The following is a 27,468-nucleotide window of genomic DNA, read 5'->3' on the forward strand; positions in this document are numbered from 1 at the left end:
TTGACAGTATCACAGTATCAGCTTAAAGCACTTGTTGCAGGCTGCTGAGTTTGCATATTTTGCTGTGAAGTACAGCCAGACTTTTAACCGCTTAGCCTTGGACATTTTTAATCTGTAGCTCTGCTCTAACAGAACGTATGTACCTGGCCCCGCCTACTATCCTCGGAAACGTAAAATGATTGGCTAGAAGTGTATCACAGCTCAGGAAAAAAAAGCACCGAAATAAAGCACCGAAATGTGCGCTGCTTTTCGGTCTGGTTACTACCGTTTATGTCAGAACCGGTGCCATCATGGCACCGGACACCAGTACCCATCCCTAGTGACGACAGTTACTTAGTTACTCAAAACTGCCATCAACAACGAGACCTGTATCACATTCAGATGACATACCCTCTCTCATCCTACCGGTTGAGGGGAGGAAGACGAATTCAAATGGGACAGAGATGTCTCATTTGAATCTCAGAGGATTCTCTTAGATAGTGCAAAAATCAAAAAAACTAAATCACCAGTATTATTAGACTGCTGGGCATCTGTGCTGCGGGTGACTTGACATCATATTTGGACTGGTACTTATTTAGTGCTTTTCTAAGTGCTTGCTTACTGCAAGCCTCATTCAACCATTCACACAAGTGCTTTAATGTTAACCAATACTTTAATGTGTATCCAATACTTTGACTTGGAGACTAAAGGAGCCAGGAACTGAACCACCAACCACTTTTGTTTTATAGCTATTAGCCAACATTGTACCGGTACTGACTACAAACTCAGCTTTGCAGATTTGCAGACCATGCTCCTGCACACATAGTATCAATAGATTAGCATACATTAAGGTATGAATTTCCTCTCTGCAGTATTGTTGTTGTTGTTCTCAAAATTCAACGCCTTTCATTCTTTTCATTTTTGGACTTACAAAACCTTAAGGGTTGCAGGTGCCCAAGGTTAAAAACATAATACATGATCAAGGTTAGTTTAGCAGTACCGTTTCTCTGTGACTGCAGAAAAAGATAAAATATAACAAGGTATCATTCGTATAATTAATTAGCACTAATTTGGTTCCTTTAATTTTTTTGTTTTCTAGTTTGTTGTTGTTAAGTCTGGAGACTGGGGGTAAAATAGCTGCATCCTGTAAGCTGTCAGTTTGTTAACAGTTACTTAAGATTAGTAGAGTATTATAGCATGAAGCTGACATATTTCACTGAGTGTTTGCAGAGTTTTGATCATCTGCAGAGTGAAGGCAGTGACTCTGAAACAGCTCCTACAGTCGTGCAGCAACTCATATGGAAATTCAGGTTGAATGCATGGACCTGTAGTTGTAGTATCAGAAAAGAGCTGTCAGCTCTGACAGATTCAGTTTCAGTGAATTATAAATACTTACTAGCTGGTCTACTGGCTACTATGGGGTGTGGTTTTAGTTTGTAATTCTCTCTGTTCTTTAGTATGATTGAAAATTTTAATTAGCGATGCCTTCGGGCTCTGTGGCCCCAAAAATCAAAGGATGTCATATTAATTTTCTCATTTGTCCTCATCTACCGTGAGTCACCTGAGACTGTTGAGGTGATTGAAATGTGATTTTACTACGGCCACAAGCATCTTGTAACGGTTGAACAGCTGCAGTATTGTCTCTGCCTATGTAATTCTCTCACTCCTAATGTAATAGCAGATCAAGCCTCCGCCAAAAACTATGAATTGCATTCAATTTAGCACACCACTTACCTCACTTCTGAGGAAGATCCAATAAGCTTGCTCAATGAGGCACGACCTATTATTGCAGCGACACAACACTCGCCATGTGGTGCTGAGGCGACCAGACCTCGCTAAGCATCCTAACTCCGTAAGGGAGCCACACCCAGAGGGAGATGCATTAAAGTGAACTTCACTTTGCCTCCAAGAGACTTATTCTGCAAGTCTGTGAAGACTTTTAACATTTTGCATGAGTGAGACAAAAGCTGCACCATTTGGTCCTCATGAAATATATAAAGCACTTAGAGCTAAATAAGTCTTCTTGAAACTAATGAGTTTTGGTACGGTACCACTAGACTAGGGGACATCTGTTACACCAGCGCCTTTGTCTCCTTTTTTTCTGAGCACTCGAAATGTTCCCTTAAAGCTGTCCACCTGGAAGTTAGGAAATAAAACTGGATGATTCTGATGCAACTGCTCATTCACGATATAAACTGTAAAAGTGGGCACGAACAATGATATGTCCTCCATTAAGATGTTGTCTACCATTTTAAATCGTCAAGTCACATTCATTTTATTGAACGGGTATGTGAGGAGTGAGGACTGCTCTTTCATCAATAGAAAGATTTTGAACTAGTGATTAAGCTAACCTGAGGAGTCGCTACTTGCTGGTCATTAGAAGGAATGCAGGTTTATAGCACTTTAGAATTGATTTCACTATACAAGCAGTACTTCTTTTCCTCTTGGTGCCACGAACTGACCAAAATCCAAAGTACTGTCAAATGGGGCTCAAATGTTACTTTACTCTCTCTGGTGCAGAGCTGGGTTGTAAACCATCTGCTATTATTGGCAGTTTGGACTAAACTGACCACTGTTGGCCATAAGCAGTGGGAAAGAAAACCACCAAACATGCCTATGCTGGTACACATTGGGCAACTCTGCGTGAACTCTGGGGATATGTGGTTAGGGGCAAATTCTTTTTTTCCCATTTGGGCCTCAAGCAGGTGTGCTTGAACTCAGAAAACCCTTGTGGGGATCCAAATTAAAAAAAACTGCTGTGAAGCCTGCATGAAGTAACTGTGGATTTGTCCTGTCCACACAGCCCCACCATGTGAGGCCAACATATGTCCCACATTTCTTAAAAGTAAGGGGCCCACTGTGGGGCTCGTGGGTCTACATAGACTGGTCTCACATACACCCCAAAGGTGCACATTTGCTATAAAGGTGCAGTCATTAATCTAGTTAAGCTTCGGTTGCTCAGCTGATACCTGTCCACTTATGTTCCCCAATTATAGCAAGCTAAAACATTCGCTGCTCTCTTTCTATCTCACTGCCAGTCACTCCTCACACCAGGAAAAGTGTGTGTGGTAGTGCTGCTTTTATTCCACAGTTGTTTGTGTCTGTTTAAAGTCTGTTATGACCTTTGTACATAAACTGACCAGCTTCAAACAATAAATTTACCTACTGGCAAATGACAAACAAAAGGCCTAAATAGCTAGGTACTTAATTCATAAATTTGTGGAAACCAAAACAAAGCTGGGAAAAACAGTACATTCGCTGGGTCACTTAAACCCCTCCTGCCTCAGTAAATGTTAATTCTGCTCTCTGTCTCAGCAGGTTGTATAATCAAACCATTGTGTGTTTACAGCTGCATGGCTCCAAGTAGTGTAGAAGATCTACTACTGCAAACTGATGTTTTTCTTGCACAACTTCTCAAACTGCCATCATGGTATTTAGTTCTGAGATAGCAGTGGTTCAGAGAGACTTGTAGTTAAGCCTCTAGCATAAAAGAGTTGGTCTGAAGGTAGAAAAGATTGAGAGGGCATTTGCTTAAATGTCACCTAGTGTCATGGGGCAGACAAATAGTATAAGCTCCCCATCTTTTTTCTGTAGAAAGTGAACATGTCATCCACTCAGCTCTTCACAGTAATACTTAGAGATCTGAAAAACTGCTGCTCTGCTTCTTTTCAACAAATCTATGTTAGTATGCAAAGTATCCAAGAACAAAGCAGTGGATGTGCTGCCTTATGGTTCCTCTGACATCTCTATCTGACTTACATCCACGTTTTCTTTCTTCCTGATGGTGTAAATAGTCCCTAAGGAGTTTTCTAAAGTGTACGAGGCACTGTGCAGTTCAACTATGGAAAGCCATATTGCACCCATACCATAGCTTTTACTCTCAGTTATTTGAACAAGCAAACCTGTGCATTCCAGTTATTTCCATTTCAACCCCTTAAGCTACATCTCATCTGAAGAGCTATTTTTGTAGGCTGGGGAAGAGGCTAGAACTTGAGTCTTATTTGATCCCCAAAACACTGCCTTTCATTTGTAGAGCATTACACTTCAGTAGTGTTGACTAGGATTAGTCCCTTCCTTTGCAACTGTGAAACCAAATTAGAGCAAGAAGTACTATTCGTGCCAAGATTTTCCAAAGTAAGCCACAGGGGCAGCTAGAAGATCTACTGTATTGACACCTTGCATTGGTCAGACAACACAACCAGATGGAGATTAAGTAGATTGCTAGGGGCCTCAGGTGTGTCAATGAGTACAACAGGGTACATGTTTTATCTGTCAGCTACAGACTGTAAACGGTTTCCTGTTGTGACGCCTGGGGATTTGGCAGCATAGTAAGACACAAACTGTGGCGAAAAAAGGTAGAAACACAGTTCTTCTGTGTTTATAGAATTCTGAAAAAAGGAGAAGAAGAAATTATGAAGAACTAAACTGATACAGCTACAGGGCATGTTTGGATTCATCCTAATTTCTATCAGTGTAACATGGAAAACTTGAAACACTCATTTGTGCCCAAATAAGACTGGACGTTGATTCTTATCCAAGATATAGTTACAGCCAACAATGAAAAGAAGCTAAATCTGGACACATCTATATAAAACTTCACTTGAACTGCTTTTTGAAATGTCATACTAGCTAGTTTCATCCCATTTCTTGCTATGGTTCATTTTTTAACACCTTTCACTCTGTTGCATGTGCAAGTTTCACCTTGAATTCTGAATTCTGCTTCACAACCATTCTAGGTCATAAACTACTTGAATAAAGCGATGTATTTTTGCAGCAAGTTATGAGCGGTCTCTCTGAAAAAAGGAGCAGGAAAAAGTGAAACCAGTGGCAGCCTGTGTGGTACACTTATTTACAATTAGTCTGCCATCAAAGACCAAAGGTCAATTCATAATGCTCATATGCAAACAACTTTAGCAACTGACCTCACAATTTTCACAAGTGCCAGTCTTTGCTAATAGGACACAATCAACAGACACTATAAGATGAAATAAACAGAAACTGTAAGATGAAATCCAAACATGCTGTACAACTCCCATCAAATATAGTAAATCAGAGCTAACCATTTTTCCATTCCCTGATGGAATGTTACTAAATTACAACAATATGGCTGAAATGCTCAACCTGAGACCTCAGAATGAGGTTTCACACATTACTTTGCTGTATTCAGACAGGAAAATTGGGAAAAAGGATGGCAATGTTTACGTTTTCAACGTGTATAATTTCAAAATTGTATCAATGCGTATCCATCAAAGTAAATCTTATAATCCATTCATTTAAGCTTTACATTTCCTTAATCAGAATATTTTTCTGAATGAATAACAGCTCAGTTTAAAGAGGGATGAATTCAGCACAACACTTCATGTTTGAAATAAGTTTTAAAAGCCCTTAGGCCAACCTCCAAATACCTTGCCAACAATGTTCCCTCTAAGGTGCGCGCGTGCGCAATTGCGCACTGCTGGCACGGTCTCTGCACACAGAAAATTTATGTTGCGCAAAGAAAAAAAAATCAAACCTGAATTGAAATTAAAATTAAAACTTTAACAATTCTGTTTGGCAGTGTTAGTCAGTAAGTGACTGGCTGCTCCCATATGGGATTAGAATGATGCCACCTTATCCCATAGTCCCACCAGTAATGTGATTCACATTCGTATATATGTAGCTAATCAACGTCGCTGACAGGCTATGACAGCGTTCTTATGTGCCGACACCGGTGTTTTAGCTAGCAAAGCGGTGTGGCTGATGTGGAGTGAAGCCACGTTAATCACAACGTGTACGACCATTGGAGATGTGAGCAGGACAGACGGAACAATTAACGGAAAAAGTGTGGACTTTATACCAGTTTTTAAATTGTGTTGATAGGCCACGTAAAACCAGAGTTAAAATATATGCAATGTTTGGTTTTCTTCCTGAATGTTATCATTGTTTATATTTACTGCGGGAAGAAACCGTAAAAATGGCGTTTTATAAGGAAAACGCTCGAAAGCACTCTCGGCCTGTGAGCAAAAACAACACCAAAAAAAACCCACCTTTTCCTATTGGTGGAAAAATGTACCATGTGGACCAATCAAAAAATGATATGGCAACATGGCATTTATTGTTTAGGAAGGGGGACGTTTTAGGAGTGACGGCGGTGTTTAGAGATGTGAGAGATTTGTGACGTTTAGTGCGAATCTTGTGTAGTTAGTGTGTAGTGTAGTCAATAGTTTTGTTGTGTGTGTCAGAACAATGAGGCGACTGCTGAGTGTTACAGGTGTTACAGGAGTGATACATCTGCTGTTGTCAGGCCTGCAGGTATCAGGCTGTTGTTCTCCTTTTTGTGGACAGAAATTATTTTTTGGAGTGGCACAAATGATTTGTGTGGCATCAACTTTGATGCAGAACAGCTGATTGTTCTGTAAATAGTTTGAAATGTTTATTTTAAAAAAAACGCCTTGGCCGCATTTTTAGGTAAACAGCTGCAAAAAACTTTGTTGTTTGCATAACTCAGTTAATTTTTTGAGGAAGTAACTATATAATTAATTGCCCAACATTGGTCCTTATATACTGTATTTTGCAGACAGAGTTACAGGACTCTCTCCCAGACCACAGACTCATACTCATAATACAAGTCAGAGCTTTAAATCAAATCAAATCAAATCAAATCAAATCACTTTTATTGTCACATCACATGTGCAGGCACACTGGCACAGCACATGCGAGTGAAATTCTTGTGTGCGAGCCCCACAAGCAACAGAGATGTGCAAACACAATAACACAAACGAGCAAAATACAAGAATGGCCAACCTGAAACTAATAAATATATGTACAATATATAATAGTGTATGCATTTCTGGATGTGTATACTAAATATTTTCCTACGTGTGTGTGTGTGTGTGTGTGTGTGTGTGTGTATACACACATTTTTACAAATTAAATAGTAAAAAAAATAAATAAATAAATAATAATAATAATAATAAAATATATAAAATATACAGAGTTGAATATGTGCAAAACAAGTGGCATTTATATACAGTGTGGAGTGCATAATGTTGAAGTTCCAGTAGTGAAGCTGAGGTGTCTATGACGTGTTCAGCAGTCTGATGGCCTGATGGAAAAAGCTGTCTCTCAGTCTGCTGGTACGGGACCGGATGCTGCAGAACCTCCTTCCTGATGGAAGCAGTCTGAACAGTTTATGGCTGGGGTGACTGGAGTCCTTGATGATCCTCCCCGCTTTCCTCAGGCAGCGCTTCCTGTAGATGTCTTGGAGGGAGGGAAGCTCACCTCCAATTATCCGTTCAGAGCACCGCACTACTCGCTGGAGAGCTTTGCAGTTGTAGGCGGTGCTGTTGCCATACCAGGTGGTGATGCATCCAGTGAGGATGCTCTCAATGGCACAGTGATAGAAGGTCCTGAGGATGCGGGGGCTCATGCCGAATCTTTTCAGTCTCCTGAGAAAGAAGAGGCGCTGCTGCGCCTTCTTCACTGTTTTGTTTGTGTGTACTGACCACGTAAGATCCTCAGCCAGATGTACTCCAAGGAACCGGAAGCTGCTCACTCTCTCCACAGCAGCGCCGTTGATGGTGATGGGGGTGTGTACTTCTCTGCACCTCCGGAAGTCCACTATCAACTCCTTTGTCTTTGCGACGTTGAGGGTGAGATGGTTGTCTTGACACCAGTGGGTCAGGGCGCTGACCTCCTCCCTGTAAGCCGTCTCATCACCGTTGGTGATAAGACCCACCACTGTAGTGTCGTCCGCAAACTTCACAATGATGTTGGAGCTGTTAGTGGCTGTGCAGTCGTAGGTGTAGAGTGAGTACAGGAGAGGGCTCAGTACACACCCCTGTGGAGCACCAGTGTTCAGTGTGATGGGGGATGAGGTGATGCTGCCCAGTCTGACCACCTGGCGTCTGTCAGACAGGAAGCTAAGGATCCAGCTGCAGAGGGAGCTGCTCAGTCCTAGATCCTGCAGTTTCCTGTCCAGCTTCGAGGGAACGATGGTGTTGAATGCTGAGCTGTAATCTACAAACAGCATCCTCACATACGTGTCTCTCTTCTCCAGGTGTGACAGGGCAGTGTGTAGTGTCAGGGCTATGGCATCATCAGTGGACCTGTTGTGGCGGTATGCGAACTGTAGAGGGTCCAGTGAGTCGGGTAGTGCAGACCAGATGAAGTCCCTGACCAGCTTCTCAAAGCATTTGCTTACGATGGGGGTCAGGGCTACAGGTCGCCAGTCGTTCAATGAGGAGATGGTGGAGGATTTGGGTACAGGGACGATGGTGGCCATTTTGAAGCAGGCTGGGACTACAGACAGAGAGAGGGAAAGGTTGAAGATGTGCGTGAACACTCCAGCCAGCTGAGCCGCACATGACCTGAGGACGCGGCCGGGAATCCCGTCCGGACCAGTAGCTTTGCGTGCGTTCACCTTCCTGAAGCACTTCCGCACATCCTCCTCAGACACAGTGTGCGCACTGACGTCCACTGTGTCTGAGGAGGATGTGCGGATTTATTTATTTATTTAAAAAAGAAAAAAGAAAGTTGTGTTTTCAAACTTGGAGTTCAAGTTATTTTTACTTCCAATAGTGTTAACATACTACACAGGTCATGAATAAGATTTTTTTTTAATTTTTCATTGTAAGTGGGCTAAAGCAGTTAATTAAAAGTAGTCTAACATAAATGTAAATGCTGTAATTTGATTGTTTTAATAAACCATGTAACTTGGATGGATTCGATGCTGGCGTGACCACAGTGCACACGTCTGCTGTTGCTCACAGTGGTCCAAGGGACCGCTCAGGGAGTTTGTGTGTTGCTCAGACACATGAAAAATTAGAGGGAACATTGCCAACTTTATTATATAGACTTTGCCAGCAGAAGCATCTTATTTAGTGACATTGTCAAGGAAACAAAAACAAAGGTTTCCAGCACAGTGCAGGCATGCTCAGGAAAAAGAGTATTTAGCGTGTTTTGTCCCAAAATAATGTTGATTATTTCATTGAGTCATTTTATGTATATGTGAGATTGCCTCTTGAATTAGTGCATTTTGTTAAAAAAAGCAGTCAAACAATATTTTTTTATAGTTTCTGCACAAAATTGTAAATTTTATTCCTGAATTGGTTTCTGCACATCCAGTTACCAGCTGAGATGATTGGCTGATTGAATGCCGCATTGTCTTTTTAGTTAATTTTTATTGTGAAGTAGAATTGAACTTGATAACCATCTTCAAGTTGGGCGTTGCGCTTTTATATTCAGCATGCAGCAACAATACGTCATGCTGTTCTTTTGATTTAGCACGTCAGAAGAAGTGTCTACTCTATTTCAGCAACATGTTAACAGACATTACTTTAGCCAGTGATGCAGAACATTTTCTTTTCGAGAAGCAGAGCTGAAATAACTTACTGTATACTCCCCTACCAATGTGAAGTCATAAATATTCATGTGTCAGTTGATAAAAGAGTGGTTTCTTCCCCGCAAGCATGCAGCGAATGAAGCTCTGCTGACCTGCTGCAGCTCCCAGTCTCCAGCGTATCATCAAAGCAGACCATAGATGAAGATGATGGTGTATCGAGAGAAGGAGGCTACCTGCTGAATGGCTAATCAACCTGAGGGCAAAAACAGCTTGGTGACTAGAAGAATGTAGAACATTTCAGGAAGTGATCTCAAAAGTATCCACATATGAGTCAAGGAAGCTTTTTATTGACTATATTTAACATAATTTAAAGAAAAATTCTGAAAAGATTCAATAGAACAGAAAGTTACTTACAAACTAACAAAGTTGTAAAACCATTCATGCTGTTTTTCAAATGAAAATATAAAGCACAGTTGCATAACAGTTTGAGTTCCATTTTTGTAATTTCCTTGGCACATTTTCACCATTTGTTACTTTTGTTTGTTGCTTTCTGTCATGGTTTGTGAAATTCACTTACTATAATTTATTGCGGTTAAAAGTAGTTTGCAGCCTTCCAAAATGAGCTAAAGCTGTTACCAAAATTTAAAGGAACTTCCATAACATGCATATACTTTGTTGAATAGATATCAACTAAACTTAAATATAGAGCCAAGATGGGGAACATCAGCCTGTTAAGTCATTATTAACACATCATAACTGCTGTGCATTATTATATTTGGCAGCATGGGAAAAGGCAAAGCCTTTTGAGCAGTAGGATAACAATAAGACATGTTATACCATACCCCTGGAAAAATGCTGACCCCTGGTGGTGAGCAAAAGTTTGCACCATCTATTTACACTAAATGTTACAATATGTGTCTTAAGCAGTGTTGGTCAAATTACTTGAAAAAAAGTAATCAGTAACTAATTACTGATTACTTCCCCCAAAAGTAATCCCGTTACTTTACTGATTACTTATTTTCAAAAGTAATTAATTACTTAGTTATTAGTTACTTTTTAAAAACCCGATTTACAACCTGAATAGGTGATAAAGCTATAGATCTTTCAGCCCAATTCTACTTTTTCTACATAATCCATCATACAAAATGTAATCAAATGGAAAAGTCCATTTTTAAAACTTGTTTTATTAGTTTTAATCTTTTAACTTTATGCATCAAGCAAAAATGTAATTATATGCAACATTCTCTGACTGGAAGAAATTAGTTTAACATTTAAAGCTATTTTCTGCACATTCCAGCACATAAAATATTTTTTGTGTTTACACTCACTCTTTCAAATAGATGCAAGTAAAACACAGCAGAAAATAAATAAAGTCAAACACTCAGCGGTTCTGTTGCTCTATTTTCACCTGTAAAGCAGGACTGGGGGTAGGCGGAGGTTTACCCTGGTGCAGGTGTGCCGCGGTCAGTTGAAAAATCCGCGACTTTCTCTGTGAGTTTCCCATTACGTGGTAGCGCACTCGGTGCTTGCTTGGAAGTTTAGGGGTTTTTTTGCTGTAAAAAGAAGTTTTGTTCCCACGCACAACGGACGCTAATGTTTTTGTCACTTTTTATGGAATCAAACTCAAAGTAAGGTCAGTACTTCCACGCTTTAAACACTGCACACTCATACTCTCTCCCACAATCGATATGTGATCCATTGTTGATCTGCACACAACTGTTGTTACTAACGGCGCACTCGCTTACGTCACTGTCGTGAGACATTCTCGCAAAAAATCACGGTTTTAGTAACGCAGCGTTCCTACGGGAAAGTAACGGTAATCTAATTACCGTTTTTTCAATAGTAATCCCTTACTTTACTCGTTACTTGAAAAAGTAATCAGATTACAGTAACACGTTACAAGTAACGCATTACTGCCCATCTCTGGTCTTATGTGAACTTAAGACAAATTTAAGACAATATGTTAAAACCCAGAGAAAGTCCAGTACTGCTAGGTTCAGTAAGTATAAGCACGACAAAGCGGGCCTGTATTGTAGTGGTTAACACATTCACCTAACACAAATCTGTGAATAAATCTACAGGAGGAGGTGTATGTGGAACTATGTACTGTGGTGAGCTCTAATGAATAAGGAAGTAGCTTTAAGGGGCTACTAAGCTAGTTAGCTTAATAGGTTGTGGTAGACAGATTTTGTTGCCCTTGAATGGAGCCAGACTGTAGAATGTATATGAGGGACAGATGTCAAGTTTGAAGATGAAATCTGCATGGTTCCTCCTCTAGCTCATCTAGCTTCAAAAATGATTTTAAATATATTCATGTTTATGGGACAATGACCCCCCTTCTGGCTTGATTTGTGACCTGTGAACACATTCAGTCACTGAATTTAGTGTCTACTTTTATAAACCATAAATTACAAAATGCACAGCAAGAAAATAAGTACATTTTCAAAAAACTTCTTTCCAATAATTCCACTTTCCAATAATTTTTGGATTAGTTGGTTCAGATTGTAGTGTTCGGCACTGTCATCTGCCACTTGTATTCGTTTTTAACACTTTAACACAGATTTTCATTCATCTCTGACCCAATAGCCACAGCAGCCAGTTTCTATAGCAACCGATGATGATGTAAAATGGAAATAACTTCCTGATTTTTTTTGCCTGCATTCTTCCTCAACAAATCCAATTAATTGTGGGTTCGCTCACTCAAACACGAAGCCCCACAATTTTCTCCCTTTGAGCTGTCAGTGAAACTACTGGCTGTGTCCTTCAGGATCTCTTACATGATTTTGCAGCAACATCAATCAAAACTGCTTCGCGTGCAATAAGGGAATATAAATACCCATCTCTGTTACATTACATTCCCAGTTGTAAATCAGGGCTGGTTTGGCTCCAACTTGTGTGTTAATCTAGAAAACGAAACAAATCCTGAATAGAGAACCCAGCAGGGGTCTCGTCTCAAAACACTGACTCACTTAATTTGTAGTAGGTGTAATAGAGTCATGACATTAACCAAGAAGATTTCACAACTTCTAAACACGGGCTATCCTGACTTTATTGAAGCTAATTAGAGGGCTAACAGAAAACAAGTCCTCCAGCTCCTGCATTTAAAATGAGTCATCTTTAAATATGTTTTCATGTATTCTCACATTGGTGGGCATGTCTGTGAACCTCGCATTATCTCGCCCAAGCCTCTGAAGTTTCAAGCATATGACTAATACATGAAGAATTCATAAAGCTTGCCAGATTCTTTTTGGATGCTTAAACCCTGTTGCTGATTTGCTCTTTTGAAGTCTCCTTGCTTGGCAGTTTGTCTCATTAACAGGCCTGTTTCAACAAGGCCCGCTGATGTGGGAGCGTATTGCATAGGAAAAGAGAGGGGAGGAGGGCACACACTGGAGAATAGAGATCTATTGGCTTGGAAATCAATGGTTATCATGTCAGCCAGATGCTTGCTCATCTCACTCGCAGAGTCAGAACTATTGGAAAGGACTCATAGTGTTTGATTATTGCTTAGGCCATTTTTATCCCTGAAAAGCTCTCTGCACCTAAAATGTGTGTGTGCGTGCACTCCATATTGTGTTGATTTTACAGACAAAAAAAGGAGATTTTCATTGATTTTTTTCTTTGTTTTTAGGAGAAACAGTACATAGACAACATGAGATAGCACATAGATCAGACACTATGGAACTGTAGATGTACCGATGTATTTTTCTTCATAGTAATACACACTGGTGCTGTTAGTGTAACTGATCTTTAAAAAAAGACTACAGAACAGAAGCATTGCTTCATTTCTGCACTGATGCCTTGTTTTGATTAGAATTCCCTATCCACAGTATGTTTTTTTTTTTAAAAAGGCAAGTCTACCTGCTTTACCGCTGTTCTTCATCAAAAAGCAGCAGTTTAATGAGTCCTGAAGCTATTTTTAATATTTAATTTCATCTTTGAGTTGTTGGGGGGGGTTAGATCTAGGTGGAATAAGTGTCCTCTGGATGTCATCACTTGGAGAACAAATTCCTTTCATTATCTCTCAATAACTTCCAAAACCCCCAACTGAGGAGCTGTTTACATTTTTTGAATATTAAAAACACGTTTAGCTTGTTTTTTTGTGAGACCTTTCAAGCTTTTTCAACCCTTTCGACGTGATCAAAGGGAAAAAAATCTCTTTCGCAGCTGCCAGTTGCAGTACCTGTGAAGCAGGTTTTTGTTTGGATCCTAATAGCAAGCGTCCCCATTTTTCAGCAATTTCATCATTCATGTGCTCCAACACCTCTGTGTGGGTAGCGTTGGTCTAATGTTTTGTTGATCCTCTTCTTAGAGAATAAATTAACTTGCTCAAATATCGAGATGGCGGTAGAATTAGAGAATTGGAATGAGTGCATGTTTGATCACACAGAACAAATTTTCAGTTTTTAATTTGCTGCATTTGGGGCATTTTGTTTGTTTTAATTTAATGCCTTCTAATTACAAGCAGACCAGATCTTGTAAACACACCGGTGGCAGCACATGCCTCATTTTGGTAGCTCGTTGTGGAAGAAGCGAAATTTACCTTCTATAAAGCTAAAACCTTGATTTAAACCTACACATCAGCCTGTATCCAGGTGTGCTGGATGTTATCTGGATGTTAACACATGATGGACATGATTACACCGAGTATTTCCTTTACCTCGACTGTGCTCACGCTGTAATCGGATGAAATTATGCAAATGCAGTAGGTGCAGTTGGTGGGCTAATTGATAAATATAGCACGTCCTCATCGTGTTGTCTGGACTTCAGTCGTTTTTACTATTTTCCTCCCGTACCTTTTAGATGGTCCTCGTTTAGAAAAGAAGGGAGAAAAAAGAGAAGGAGGAGGAGTTTGGTGACCTTTCAACATGCAAAGCAGACTTTTCATCAAGAGAAGACAGAGAAGTGGAGATAGCATTGATCTTCTCCTTCAGATGTGATGGGATTGATCCAGTATCCTTCCAGCCTGTGCTTTTGCTTACCCACAATGCATTTCTTCATGCATGGTGCATGAAGTATCTTTATAATTTGATAATAGATAGGAAAGAATTTACATTATAGTTGCCTAAAACTAAACCAAAAATTAAAAAAAAGCTAGACTAAAAAAAAAAAGCAAATTAACTGAAATAATTTTGTGAGTTGGAAAATGAATTAAACTAAAATAAAAAGATAGAGGTAGTATAGTTTATGACACCTTGACTGATGACACATTGATAAACATGTTTATTGAGACTCTGAATGGAAACAAACCTGTGAGTCAACAGCTTTCAAAAGGCTGTGGATGTTTCTGTGTTTATTTTTTGTGTTACCTCTGATTTTACCTACTGTTTTTTCTCAGTCCTGCCTCTGACATATGCCCTCCATACAATAACTCTGAAAAACACTGAATTGAAATAAGAAAATTTAATTTGGAAACTAAACTAAATTCAAAACATAAAGTCAAAATGAAATAAAAATAAAAAGAAGTAGAAAACACAAACCCATAAATACTATACAAACAATACAACAAAAGGCCACAAAGATACTTTAGGTGGTTCATGGACCTGAATTCAAAGCTTAAACCACAGACATCAACAACAGTACTGCAACTCACTGGTTCACTTATTCTAACTCAGTGGATTTCAGGTAGTGCACTTAATTGATTTTCACCTATAGTCGTCAACTGCCCAGCAGAAGCAAAATAGAGGAGTAAATGTTCCAAAGCTCCAATAAGCTGCTCCAGACATGATTAATCACTTACTGTGACTAGTCAGGACCACAGCGGAGCAGTTACAGTGGTAGTCAAAGTACAGCGTAAATACAGGCTTGTGAAACGGATTGAGATGCCTGATAAACATGCTTGCACCATGAAGCTGTCATTCCCTTGTGACGAAGAAAAGCCTGCTCTTCCTCCGCTCTCCTTTCACTGAATGACAAGATGACAGCCCTCAGGTGATTGCATGACAGGGGCCAGAGCAGGGCACACTACATGTTCCCGACAGCGCTCACCATATACTCTTGATAAAGTCATCAAGGCCTCTGCTGTTTACCAGCATGCCAATGCAGCTGCTTGTGGAAGATTAGCAAAGCGTGCCGCATTTACGTGGACACTGACTGATGCATGTCAGTTAGTTAGACAGATATAACCGCATATTTTAGCAAAGGAGAGTACATGCAGTGGCAAAACATGCAAAAACAAAGAGGAATTTAAAGGGAACTTCTAGTAGTTTGGTATGGTTTGTGCAAAAATATATGACTGAGAGTAATAGAATCTTTGAAGTCCTGTGAAATGGTAAAATGGTAAATGGCCTGCATTTGTATAGCGCTTTTCTAGTCGCTAAGGACCCCAAAGCGCTTCACACTACATTCAGTCATTCACCCATTCACACACACATTCATACACTGGCGATGGCAAGCTACAGTGAAAAACTAAGTACACCTTTACTGCTTCCATTGAAATTATGAGGATAGGTAGCAGTTAATTAATTGATCATCAGCACGTGTGAGCACCTCTATAAAAGCAGAACGTTTGCAGAGGGTGCACACGTGTAGCTTACAGGTGTGTGCTAACACAGTGCTGAGGAGGAAAGACATCAGTATTGACCTTAGAGAAGGAATTATTGCTGCCTATCAGTCAGGGAAGAATTATGAGTGCATTTAAAGTCCATCGTTCTGCAGTGACAAAGACAATTACAGAGCTACAACTCAGACTACAGCTCCCAGTTAACACGTTGTTGTGATGTTAAAGTTCATAACAGTAGCATTAGAAAAAGGCTGAATAAGTGTGGTTTGCCTGGAATGCTACAAAGAACATGAAGCATGGGTCAGGTTTGCTTTATCTAAACAAACCACAAGACTTCTGGAGCAATGTCCTTTGGACAGACGGAACCAAAGTGGAGATGTTTGGCCACTTAGGTGAAAACCAAACACGTCATAGCTGCTGTCAAGCACAGTGGTGGATGATTAATGCTTATTTAGTAGCCACAGCACCTGGGCACCCTGGGCATGAACTCCTCTGTATACCAACGTATTCTAGAGTCAAATGTGAATCTAAATCTTGGCTCAAATTAGGTCACACAGCAGTGCAATGATGCTAAGCAGAGCAGCAAATCTACAATAAAATGGTTGAAACTGAAAGTCCAGACTTTAACCTAAGTGAAATGCTGTGGTGGGACCTAAAGAAGTAAATAAAAGACCACCTACAAATCTAAATGACCTGAATAATACATTTTGTATGAATAAATGCTCTAAAGAGGATTGGACCAAAATTCCTTCACAATGATGTAAGAGACTGATGCAGTCTCTTACATCATGCAGATGAGGGTTATATACAGTGAAATGAGGTACGGTACCATCGTGACTGTTTGAAACATTGTTATCGGTAAAATGAAATCATGTTGGACACATCTGTTCATTCTTGATTCTGATGTCCAAGCTTTTCTGTTGTATGGGCACTGAAGCAAATAAATGTTCACTCCAAAGTCAAATGCATCAATCTTCAGGCCTCTGGTTCTATTTATCCATCTGTTTTGTATATATATGAGTCCCAGTTTCTCCTTTCTCTTGAATTTAGTGGTGTCAGGTGGCCCAAAAAATACATCTGAAAACTCTTATTAGAAATCAAGATCCAGGTGCTTTAAAAAATACATAAACCATAGGAGATGAACAAAAAATATGTAAATATGATTTGTGAAGACATTTTAAAGATTTGTCAAAGTCGTCCTTGTCGTATTTCACTTTGATTGCAAGAAAAGTGAAAGAAGCACTGCGTAAATAAATACGAGTCATTTGTAGCCCTAAAAAAAGAGTTTGCATTTGCATGTCCATCAAACCACAGACCTATAAAATCAGGGCAGCAAAGCACTTCTGCTTTTGATTCTGCAGAAATTGGCCTGACAAGAGGAACAATTGTCAGAGCTCGAGCGCTTGACAGGAATAGTTTATTCACAAAAGGAAAGCGTTAGTTTTCACAGCTGTTTTTTTTTCATGTTGAAACACATTTTCTGTCTTGCCATTGTTTATATAGATTTAACGGAGCATTTCTGAGGCACACAATAGAATAATGGCCTCACGTCAGTGTATTCGGTTCCTTTGTGGGGTTTTTTTACCAAAGCTGGGTCAAAATGTTATTTGAAATCCCCACGGGATTACCAGCAGAAGTAGCGTTTTTCCAGCGCTTGCATACAGGCCACTCGCAAGGCCAATTCAATCCTCATGAAAGTCTTTTATTTGCTTCTTGTGAAAATCCTGCACCATGTAGCATTATGAATACTGAACGTTTTGCTAGATTATAGTCCAATTTTAGCTTTCAGTCCGGATTGATTTGATTAACTCTCAGGATCTAATAGCGCCATGTGTTATTTCCTTTTTTTCTTTTTTTTGTGTGTGTCTGCAGTCCCTCCAGTGTTGTCAGTGTTCCAGCAGTCCTTCAATGCCACAGCTGACTACCAGGAATCTGTCACCTTTACTTGCATCACTTCTGGATCTCCGGACCCCATAGTCACATGGCACAGGTAAAGTTCAAAGAGATATTGGGATTGGGAGACATCCAAAGAATATTGGTGCTCCCTCAAGGATGTAGGATAGGTTTATCCCCAAGTAGACACCCGAAAGTGCTACCCTAATATGATTTCATTCCAAAACCATGAGAATTAATCTGCTGATATAGCAGCGCCTACACTTATGGGAATGCTTCCCACAAGATTCTTGGAGCCTGCTTTCGAGGATTTGCTCCCATTCAGCTCCAACAGCATTTGTGAGGCTCAGTGTTGATTTTGGGCGATAAAACCTGGCTTGCATTGGCGCCCCAATTTATCCCATAAAGTATGAGCTGAGCTCTACACGAGCCCACTCTTCCACTCCAGACTGGGAAAAAATGGCTGTATCCATCTAAGAGAGGAAATGATGTTGAACCAAATGATTAAGGCCATCATACACAAAAGGTTCAACTCCTTAAATAGCCATATATTCAGTTAGAAAACATAAGGGACAAAAACAGCACTGCTTGATTGATTACTGGATTGAAGTCACTTAATTAAGTCAAATTTAACCTTAATTTTCAAATAATACAGGCTATTATGTTCCCTACTACCCATTCGTGCCTATGTACAAATGTGTATATATTGTTTTCAGAGCAACTTTCTTTCATAGTTCTGAGGAATTTATAGTCCACCCTCGCACATTTCCCTCAGCAGCCACACAGTAATATCCATGGCACATAGCAACAGAGCGAAAATTTGCACCTAAAGAGCATTTGACACTCCACTATCCTCTCTACAGCTTGACATCGAGCAATTAGCTTGCACCCACTCGGCAGGCAATCATAACAAGCTCTTTGCACCTGAGCATCTATTGATAACACTTTATTGATGTTCCATTGAAGTTTTTAGTGTTTGCTTAAAATGGTGTCGTCCCCCCCCCCCCAGTTTTCCTTATTGGAACTTACTGGAAAGAGTAGTTTGTGGATGCTCATATTAAACACGTTTCAAGTAATGAGGTCCGTGCATGTAAAAGTAATCACCAAAGCTCTTTTTTGCCTGTTTTTGTCTCTGTGTGATGTCACTGAGAATGAATATCCCTGCCTGGTCTGTGGTCAGCTCAGGCTTATAGATCTGACCCTACCCACCTGCTGTTTAAACCATCTCTATATTTAAGGGGGCTTAAAGGCCCAGTTTGAGATAAATGAGGGTTATTTTGAACTCTGAAATCACGCAAAGCTACTTTAATAGAATCCTAGAATAAACATAATAAACTGAAAATAAGCCTGTAGTATCTTCTCTTGAGACATGATGTCTTTATAAATGTTATAAACAATCCAAACAAACATGACTTACAAGTGACCTCATGGCTCCTCATAATTGCTATATTTTGTAGTTAATTTGGTAAAATAAATACTGTGGGCTTGGCAACGTTTCTAAAGGGCAAAAAGAGGGCAACAATTCAACAACATATTAGTTTAGTCTTAAATTAAGATATTTTGGTTCCCCACTAGAGTTTGAGCTCCACCATTTACCACGTACAAATGGAAAATGAAATAGCTGCAACAATTTATTGAAATTTGTGCAAACATACATGGAAATAAAGTATAAAACAGAGTTTGTGCAATTCTAACATCCTTGAAGCTCCACTTTTGGTGTGACCACCTCTGTTCTTCAGCACAGTCTGAACTCTTTTAGGCAGGTTTCTTGTCATTTCCTTAAGTAGTCTTCAGGAATAATTCTACCGGTTTCTTGAATGACATTCAAAGCTCTCCTTTGGATGTTTCTGGCTCTAGGGAGGCCAATCCATGACTGATAGTGCTTCATTGTGTGTTTTTCTATCCAGGTATGCTTTACTGCATTGGCAGTGTGTTTGGGATCATTGTCATGCTGAAAAAGGAAGCTAATGGCAATCAGATGTTTTCTAGATGGTATTGCATGGTGAATCAATCAATGGTCCTTTTCTGTGTTCATAATTTTATGGATTTTGACAAGATCTCCAACACAAATAACTGAAATGCAACTAAAACCAAGACAGAGCCTCCACTGTGTATTACAGATGGTCATAGACACTCACTGTTGTACCTCTCTCCTGACCTTCTACATACACATTGATGATGATTTGAACCAAAAGTTTCAAAAAATTTGGATTCATCGCTCCACATTTTCAGTCCAGTTCTTGTGTACATATCTCAGCCTTTTATCCTTGTTTTCTCTCCTTAAGAATGACTTGACAGCCGCCCTTCCACTGAGATGATTTCTGATGTGGCCTCAGTGAACAGTAGATGGATCAACTGAAGGGCCAGATACATCTCTCAGATCCTGCGTCAGGTGTTTGCTGGAATTTTTTCTGTTTCTTAAGGAAACTGTTCATCTGCTGTATGTAGTTTTTTTTAGCCTTTTTGAAGGTAGTAACGTCCAGCAGAACCAGACTCAGGAAGGGGCAACCAGTCATGGATTACTCATTTACAGCTGTGTTTGTGGCATTCAAAGAATATATGCCAATATCAGCAGATATTAGCTCTCTGTTAATATATCAGCTGAGCATTATTTGAACTGTAGCAAAGGGCATTAATTAATGCTTTCATAGTCCATAATTATGATGTGGGCCTATGATCTGTTATTATTATTATTGTACTTTTAAGTAACTTGGTCAGTGCTGCGCAGCAGATAAAAGCACATAAACCGATGCTGAGCATGTGCATCAATGGTAAACACAGATGCCTTTATTCATCACCCTAACAAAGAGGTCACATACCTCTCAGAGCGCTTACCTTCATCACAGGAGCGCTGCACAATTCTGCAGAAGATGAAGCACAGCGAGGTGAATTCTTCACTCCTGCATTTCATGTGACATCATCTCTGTGAGTAATACAGATGTAATGAGAACTGAACTGTCTGTTTGAAAGAGAGGTTGAATACAGCAGAAAAAAATGAGGCACATGCATCACTTTGTGAAGTACAAACAAAATTTGAAAGGTGACGCACAGCTGGAAGCAGCCTCAACTTTGTAAACCTCATTCATCTTGCTCCCTTGTTTTGGGGCTCCAAAAAAGTAGGAATTACTTTTACTCCGGGGTGTCTTACCTTGGCTTTTCAGCTCTGGAGCACAACAGTGAAATGTAATTTTAATGATTTAACAGCTGGCGTTATATTTTGCAGAATATTTCAGTGTGAAGATGGCAAAGTGCACATCTCCATCCTTACTTTTATATTGAGACAATCCCTGTGACAGCTTAACGACCTCAGTCTCAGTTGTGCTTTAAGTGTAAAAGTGAGTTTTGTTTGACGTTGTGAGTTTTGTTTCACAATAAGCCCGTTAAAATGAGGAGCCTGGGAAATAAGATATCTTGATAGGTTTCTCATAGTATCACAGAATGAAAGAGGCTTAGATACAGAAGCATTCACTCTTACATGGTGCTCACTGATGTGCTGAGGCAATTAAAAATAACCACAGAAGTAAGCGACTAAACCTTTTTCTTAATAAAATTCTCTTGCATGGTCAGATGTGCCATTCACAAAATTTGATGTTCGCAAGATCAAGAAAGGTTTAAACCAAGTCTCAGAGAAACTCAGCGTAGTACCGAGAGCTAATGAGACTTTATTCTTTGTTCTTCTACAGCAGAGAAGTCAAACTCGTTTCACACTGTGGGCCATGCACAGCCCACTTTGATCTTAAGTGGGACGGACCAGTGAAACTCCTATTTCTGTCAGCGTAAAGAAGTTTAATCACACATTTAATCCCTGAGATATTTTAATTTTAAAAAAGAAGTGTAATTTCAACAATATATCTCAGTTTTTCTACATGATAATGAAACGCTGCTTTGGGCTCAAATTGTAAGAAATACACATGTAAAATTACAGAAAAAGTTCTGTTAGCTCATTGCGACTGTTAATTCCAAATAAATTCATAACGGTTTATCTAATTATTTACGTTGGTGCAGTATGACTGGAGGAAGCTGTAAAACTTATGAAAACACATCTAAAAGTCTAAAATGTATGCCCTCCATAACATTTTCCAAACCCTTCCAGTGGGTCAGATTGGAGGCTTTGCTAGGCCGATTCTGGCCCCTGGGCCTTATATTTGATACCCCCGTTCTGAAGTGTTGCGGTTTCAGGTCAGAAGGCAGCCTGTTTTCATTCCCAGTGCTCAGATTCTTCCAGGTTTTGTTTTTGGTTTTTTTTGGTTTTTAAAGCTGCTGGTCTCTCAGAGATATGCCCAAGGTGTATTTTGGCTTCTGCTGGAATACCAGGGGTCACCATAATGGTGACACCCAGCTCGTCACACTTGGATGCTTGTTCAGAACCCCTTGACATTACACTTACGCTACCTTGGGTATCCTTGAGCCTAATTTTTCATCTTGCAAAGTGATTCTTGTTAGGAGCATTAACAGATCGGGGTTATTACACCAAAAAGTAATGCATTACACATAACTCGTTACTTTTTAAAGGTTAAAATGCTATGTTACTTAATTATACCTGTAGAAATTAATTAGAAACACCACTCATCACATTAATTTTGTGTTATTTCGCATAACCACCTGAGATGCATTGGCACACAATTGCCGTTTAACAATATGAGCCTTGTTCCACACACTGGCATCCTGGCCTATCCTAATGAGGACACACACACACACAAGGTCTTTTTGTAAGTGTTTAAGAATTCACACAAAGCCGAGGGCAAAGTTAAAATGCAGCACTTCAAAGAAAAATGTTACGGCCACAGTGATTCTGTGATAGGAACAGGTGCCGTAACTGCTTTTGTTGCCTGTTGAAAATGAAGCTTTAGATGCTTGGCTGGGGTCAGCATATACTCTGACATCAGTCTGAGTTCTTCACTGCTCACTTTGACAGCATGCTGTCGAAAGTACTGTGCGAAAAATGAAAGCTGGACACCGCTCTGCTATTTTTCTTCCCCTACTACATCAGCTGAAGTCAGCTGATTGTAGCCCAAGTGCACAGAAAAAACATTACCCTTGATTTTGTTTTATCTGAGTACTCATCGTGCAGATAATTGAAGAACTTGCGGTACCAGTTGAAGGTTTGAATGGGTGAGTGTGTCGGAAAGGGATAAGTGAGGGATTACTGGCTAATATGATTACTTGATTTGTTTTTACAGTAATGCTTTGGATTACTGTAATGTGATTGGAGTAACTTTGTGTCCTAACATAGCAGGTTGAGGCACTAAAACCTGCTGTGCACATGTATTTTCATTGCTCTGTGGTTCTTAGGCTTGCACATTGGCAGTATGTCATTCGCTCTCAAAGTGTGGGTCATACTGAGATTCTATTTTGACATATTTTGGGGTTTTGTGACACTTTTAGTCTCATGGAGTGTAGCTGTATCAGAATCAGAATCAGAATCAGAATGGGTTTATTGCCAGATGTTGAGGTTTACAACATTAGGAAATTGCTGCGGTGCTTCAGTGCAGACAATAAGAATTAAAGTGCTATGTAGAAAGAAAGATATGTGCATGAGATATACATGAGATATATACATGAGAATAAGAATTATGAGTGCTACGTAGAAAGATATATACATGAGTGCAGGTGGTGATCAGTGCCAGACATATATACATGAGAGTAAGAATTATGAGTGCTACGTAGAAAGATATATACATGAGTGCAGGTGGTGATCAGTGCCAGACATGAAATGATGCAGTGACACAGCGTAGGGTCATGTGGTAGTGGCGGGGACAGTCATGTGGTTATTGTTCATGTGTCCCACAGCAGAGGGGAAGAAACTGTTCTTGTGGCGAGAGGTTCTGGTGCGAATGGACCGGAGCCTCCTGCCTGAGGGGAGCAGGTCAAACAGACTGTGTCCAGGGTGAGAAGGGTCAGCTGAGATCCGGGCTGCACGCCGCAGAGTCCTGGAGGTGTACAGGTCCTGCAGAGATGGGAGTCTGCAGCCAATCACCTTCTCAGCAGAGCGCACAACACGCTGCAGTCTCTGTTTGTCCCTGATAGTGGCTCCAGCGTACCACACGGTGATGGAGGAGGTGAGGATGGACTCGATGATTGCAGTGTAGAATTGCATCATCGTCCGTGTTGGCAGGTTGAATTTCTTCAGCTGCCTCAGGAAGTACATCCTCTGCTGGGCTTTCTTGATGACGGAGGTGATGGTGGGCTCCCACTTCAGGTCCTGGGTGATGGTGGTACCCAGGAAGCGGAATGAGTCCACAGAGGTGATGGGGGTGTCAGTCAGGATGATGGGGGGGAGTGGGGCTGTGTGCTTCCTGAAGTCCACAATAATCTCCACTGTCTTCTGGGCATTCAGCACCAGGTTGTTGTGGCTGCACCAAGACACCAGACGTTCAACCTCCCTCCTGTAGGCAGACTCATCCCCGTCAGAGATGAGCCCAATGACGGTGGTGTCATCTGTGAACTTGATTAGCTTGACAGACTGGTGGGTGGAGGTGCAGCAGTTGGTGTACAGGGAGAAGAGCAGAGGAGAAAGAACACAGCCCTGAGGGGAGCCGGTGCTGATGGTCCGGGAGTCCGAGACATTCTTTCCCAGCCTCACGTGCTGCTTCCTGTCCGTCAGGAAGTCAGTGATCCACCGGCAGATGGGATCAGGCACATTCATCTGGGAAAGCTTGCCTCGGAGATGGTCTGGAAGGATGGTGTTGAAGGCAGAGCTGAAGTCCACAAACAGGATCCTGGCGTAGGTTCCTGGGGAGTCCAGATGCTGCAGGATGAAGTGTAGGGCCATGTTGATGGCGTCGTCTACAGACCTGTTGGCTCTATATGCAAACTGCAGGGGGTCCAGGAGGGGGGCCGTGAGGGTCTTGAGATGGGAGAGAACTAGGCGCTCAAATGACTTCATGACCACAGATGTCAGAGCCACGGGTCTGTAGTCATTTGATGTCCAGTGATGTCCAGTGATCCTAGGTTTCTTGGGGACAGGGATTATGGTAGAGGACTTGAAGCAGGCAGGCACATGACATGCCTGCAGTGAGGAGTTGAAGATGCCAGAAAACACTGGGGCCAGCTCGTTTGCACAGTGTCTGAGGGTGGCAGGAGACACGCCGTCTGGGCCGGGAGCTTTCCGAGCATTCAGACTCCTAAACTGCTTCCTCACATCTGCTTCATGAATATGAAGAGTTGTGGTCGGAGGAGGTGGTGTGAAATCCTCTTTTGTGTGGGGTGAGGAGGGGGGTGTTGCAGGTAAACAGTTTGAAGGTGGTGATGGCTCTATGGAGGGGGGAGAGGTGGGGGAATGAGTGTCCAAAGTGCCTCTATTGTTGGGGTCGTTGGAGGTGTGAAGGCTGCCTGATGGCTCGTCAAAACGACAGTAGAAGTCGTTGAGGGTGTTGGCTAAGAGCAAGTCATCAGTGGAGTGGGGGGTTTTAGGCTTGTAGTTTGTAATATTCCTAAAACCTTTCCACACAGAGGCCGAGTCATTCTCTGAGATCTGCTGCTGCATCTTCTCAGAGTGCTGATGTTTGGCAATGTCCACTTCCTTAGTGAACCTGTACTTGGCCTCTCTGTAGCAGTCCCTGTCTCCGCTTCTGAACGCCTTACTCTTTTCCAGCCACAGCTTTTTGAGTTTAGGAGTAAACCAGGGTTTGTCATTGTTATAACTCACCCTGGTGCGTGATGGCACAATGCTGTCCTCACAGAAGTGGATATAGGAGGTGACAGTGTCCGTAAACTCGTCCAAGCTGTTAGAAGCAGCCTTCATTGTGTCCCAGTCTGTGGTCTCCAAACACGTGCGAAGCTCCTCCACAGCCTCGTTGCTCCACAGTTTTTTGGTCCTCACGACAGGTTTGGAGAGCTTCAGCCTCTGTCTGTACGCGGGGATTAGGTGGATCATGACGTGGTCAGAAAGTCCGAGTGAAGCGCGCGGCACCGCGCGATAGGCCCCGCTGATCGTGCTGTAGCAGTGGTCCAATGTCCTCTCCTCTCTGGTCGGGCATTTAATATACTGTTTGTATTTCGGAAGCTCATGGCTCAGATTGGCTTTGTTAAAGTCCCCAAGAGCAATGATGAGAGAGTCCGGGTATGTCCGCTCCGTGTGGAGAATCTGCTCTGCGAGTGCGCACTGAGCTGCTTGCGCATCCGCGTCTGGCGGGATGTAAACAGCGGCCAGGATGAATGAAGCAAACTCCCGCGGAGAATAAAACGGTTTGCAGTGAATAAAAAGATATTCCAGAGAGGGAGAGCAGTGCTGGGCAATCACTGTTACATCTGTGCACCAGCCACTATTGATGTAGAAGCAGACACCTCCACCTTTGGTTTTACCGGAGAGAGCGGCCTGCCGGTCCGCGCGCAGCAGATGAAAGCCCTCCAGCTTGAGCGCGCAGTCCTGTAGTAATGTGGCTTGGCCACTACCCTGCTACAAGTAGATAATGGCACAACCTTGTGCCAGACCTAGACACCTTAGTCTTTATCAGAGGCATGAAAATTGCAAGTTCAACATCACCATTTGAATTAGCATGTTAACTTTGTGCGAGTGCTTTTTAACCTATTATGACACAGTCATACTTGGAAAAAATATTAACAAGACATTGTGAAACGAACTTGTGATCTCATTGCCTTTGAAGACCACTCTCAGTCAGTTGCTGTCTTTAAAGCAACTTTGGTACATCAAGAGAGCACTAAGAATCAGTAGGAATCAGTCTGCAGCTAAACGGAGTCCAGTTGGCAATTACTTGCAATCGGCAATATGAAAAATGGCAATTATTTGAGATAAACTGGCAAAAATCAAAACTAAAAAATGAGTAAACAAATATTAACATAGTTGCTGCAGGACAACATTTTGTCCTGACAACCTTGTTTTATATAGAAATAGAATAGATAGAAAGGTTCAAGGTCAAGTTCCATACTGCAAAGAGATGTGTCACAGTACAAGGTCATCAGTGACCAGGCACAGTCAGTTATAGACTGATTCCGTAACATTTGGGGTTAGATACAGGCTTATGGTGACATTGGAGCAACATCCACCTCTTTCTATGAATTGTTTTGCCACTTTTAGCACCATGAAATGAAAAAAGTGCATAACAGAAAAACCATAAAACCATAACACATATCATATGTGCTTTAGCATGGAGCTAAAATACACCCAAACCCCAGTGGATGTCAGTTGCATAATGTACATAATGTGCTGCATGTTTTATTTCAGCATACCATCCTGCGAGGTTTACTTGAAAGGGTACTCTTGCATGCTCCCACTTCACTCTAATGCTCACGTACTATTTTTTTTAATGCTGACTGAATAAAATATAAATCACCTGTCAAGGTCTCATTTCAGCTGACTGCAGATTTTGAACTTTTTTAGTGACCATGGACTGCCAAACATTTCTGTGTAGTCTGTTTCATTTCCCAGGTCAATAAGTCCTGTGTGTCAGTCCCAGACTACAGAATTAAAATGCGTAAATCACAACAAAGGCTTCGGTATAAACAACGCATCACATTCCAATTTAGTTTTTCTTTTGATGCCACCCCTCCTAACTAATTCCAGGCTCTCCCGTTGCATTTCCTGTCAGAGCGAGGTTTCACCTCATCCTCTGTGCATCTTGGGTAATGGACTACCTGTCAGCAGTCAGTCAGTATAATGACATTCAGCACTGCAGCACGCCCTCCACTGTCCATTCCAAAGATGAGGCCTCTCTTCATTTCCTCTTTGGCTCACCAGAGTTATTATTACTTGGCTTTGGTGTTTCCTCTGACGACTTTCAATTATCCCCCCTCTCGCTTTTCCTACAGTACA

The 27,468-nt window shown here is 41.2% G+C and overlaps 1 protein-coding gene across 2 annotated transcripts in view; it reads left to right on the top strand.

Annotated features, from left to right (window-relative positions):
- The window catches only part of ncam2a (neural cell adhesion molecule 2a), a 450,560-nt gene that overhangs the window by 325,798 nt on the left and 97,294 nt on the right, over positions 1 to 27,468 (top strand). For both annotated transcript variants that reach the window (XM_085263663.1, XM_085263664.1), the window contains exon 6: positions 17,676 to 17,793. In XM_085263663.1, coding sequence (XP_085119789.1) covers positions 17,676 to 17,793 — 118 coding nt within the window. The remainder of the gene's footprint in view (positions 1 to 17,675; positions 17,794 to 27,468) is intronic.

This window comes from Mchenga conophoros, linkage group LG23 (genome assembly GCF_057382185.1).
Source record: "Mchenga conophoros isolate Kocher_MC1m ecotype Shallow Benthic linkage group LG23, M_conophoros_male_GT1.1, whole genome shotgun sequence".
NCBI classification, from domain to species: domain Eukaryota; kingdom Metazoa; phylum Chordata; class Actinopteri; order Cichliformes; family Cichlidae; genus Mchenga; species Mchenga conophoros.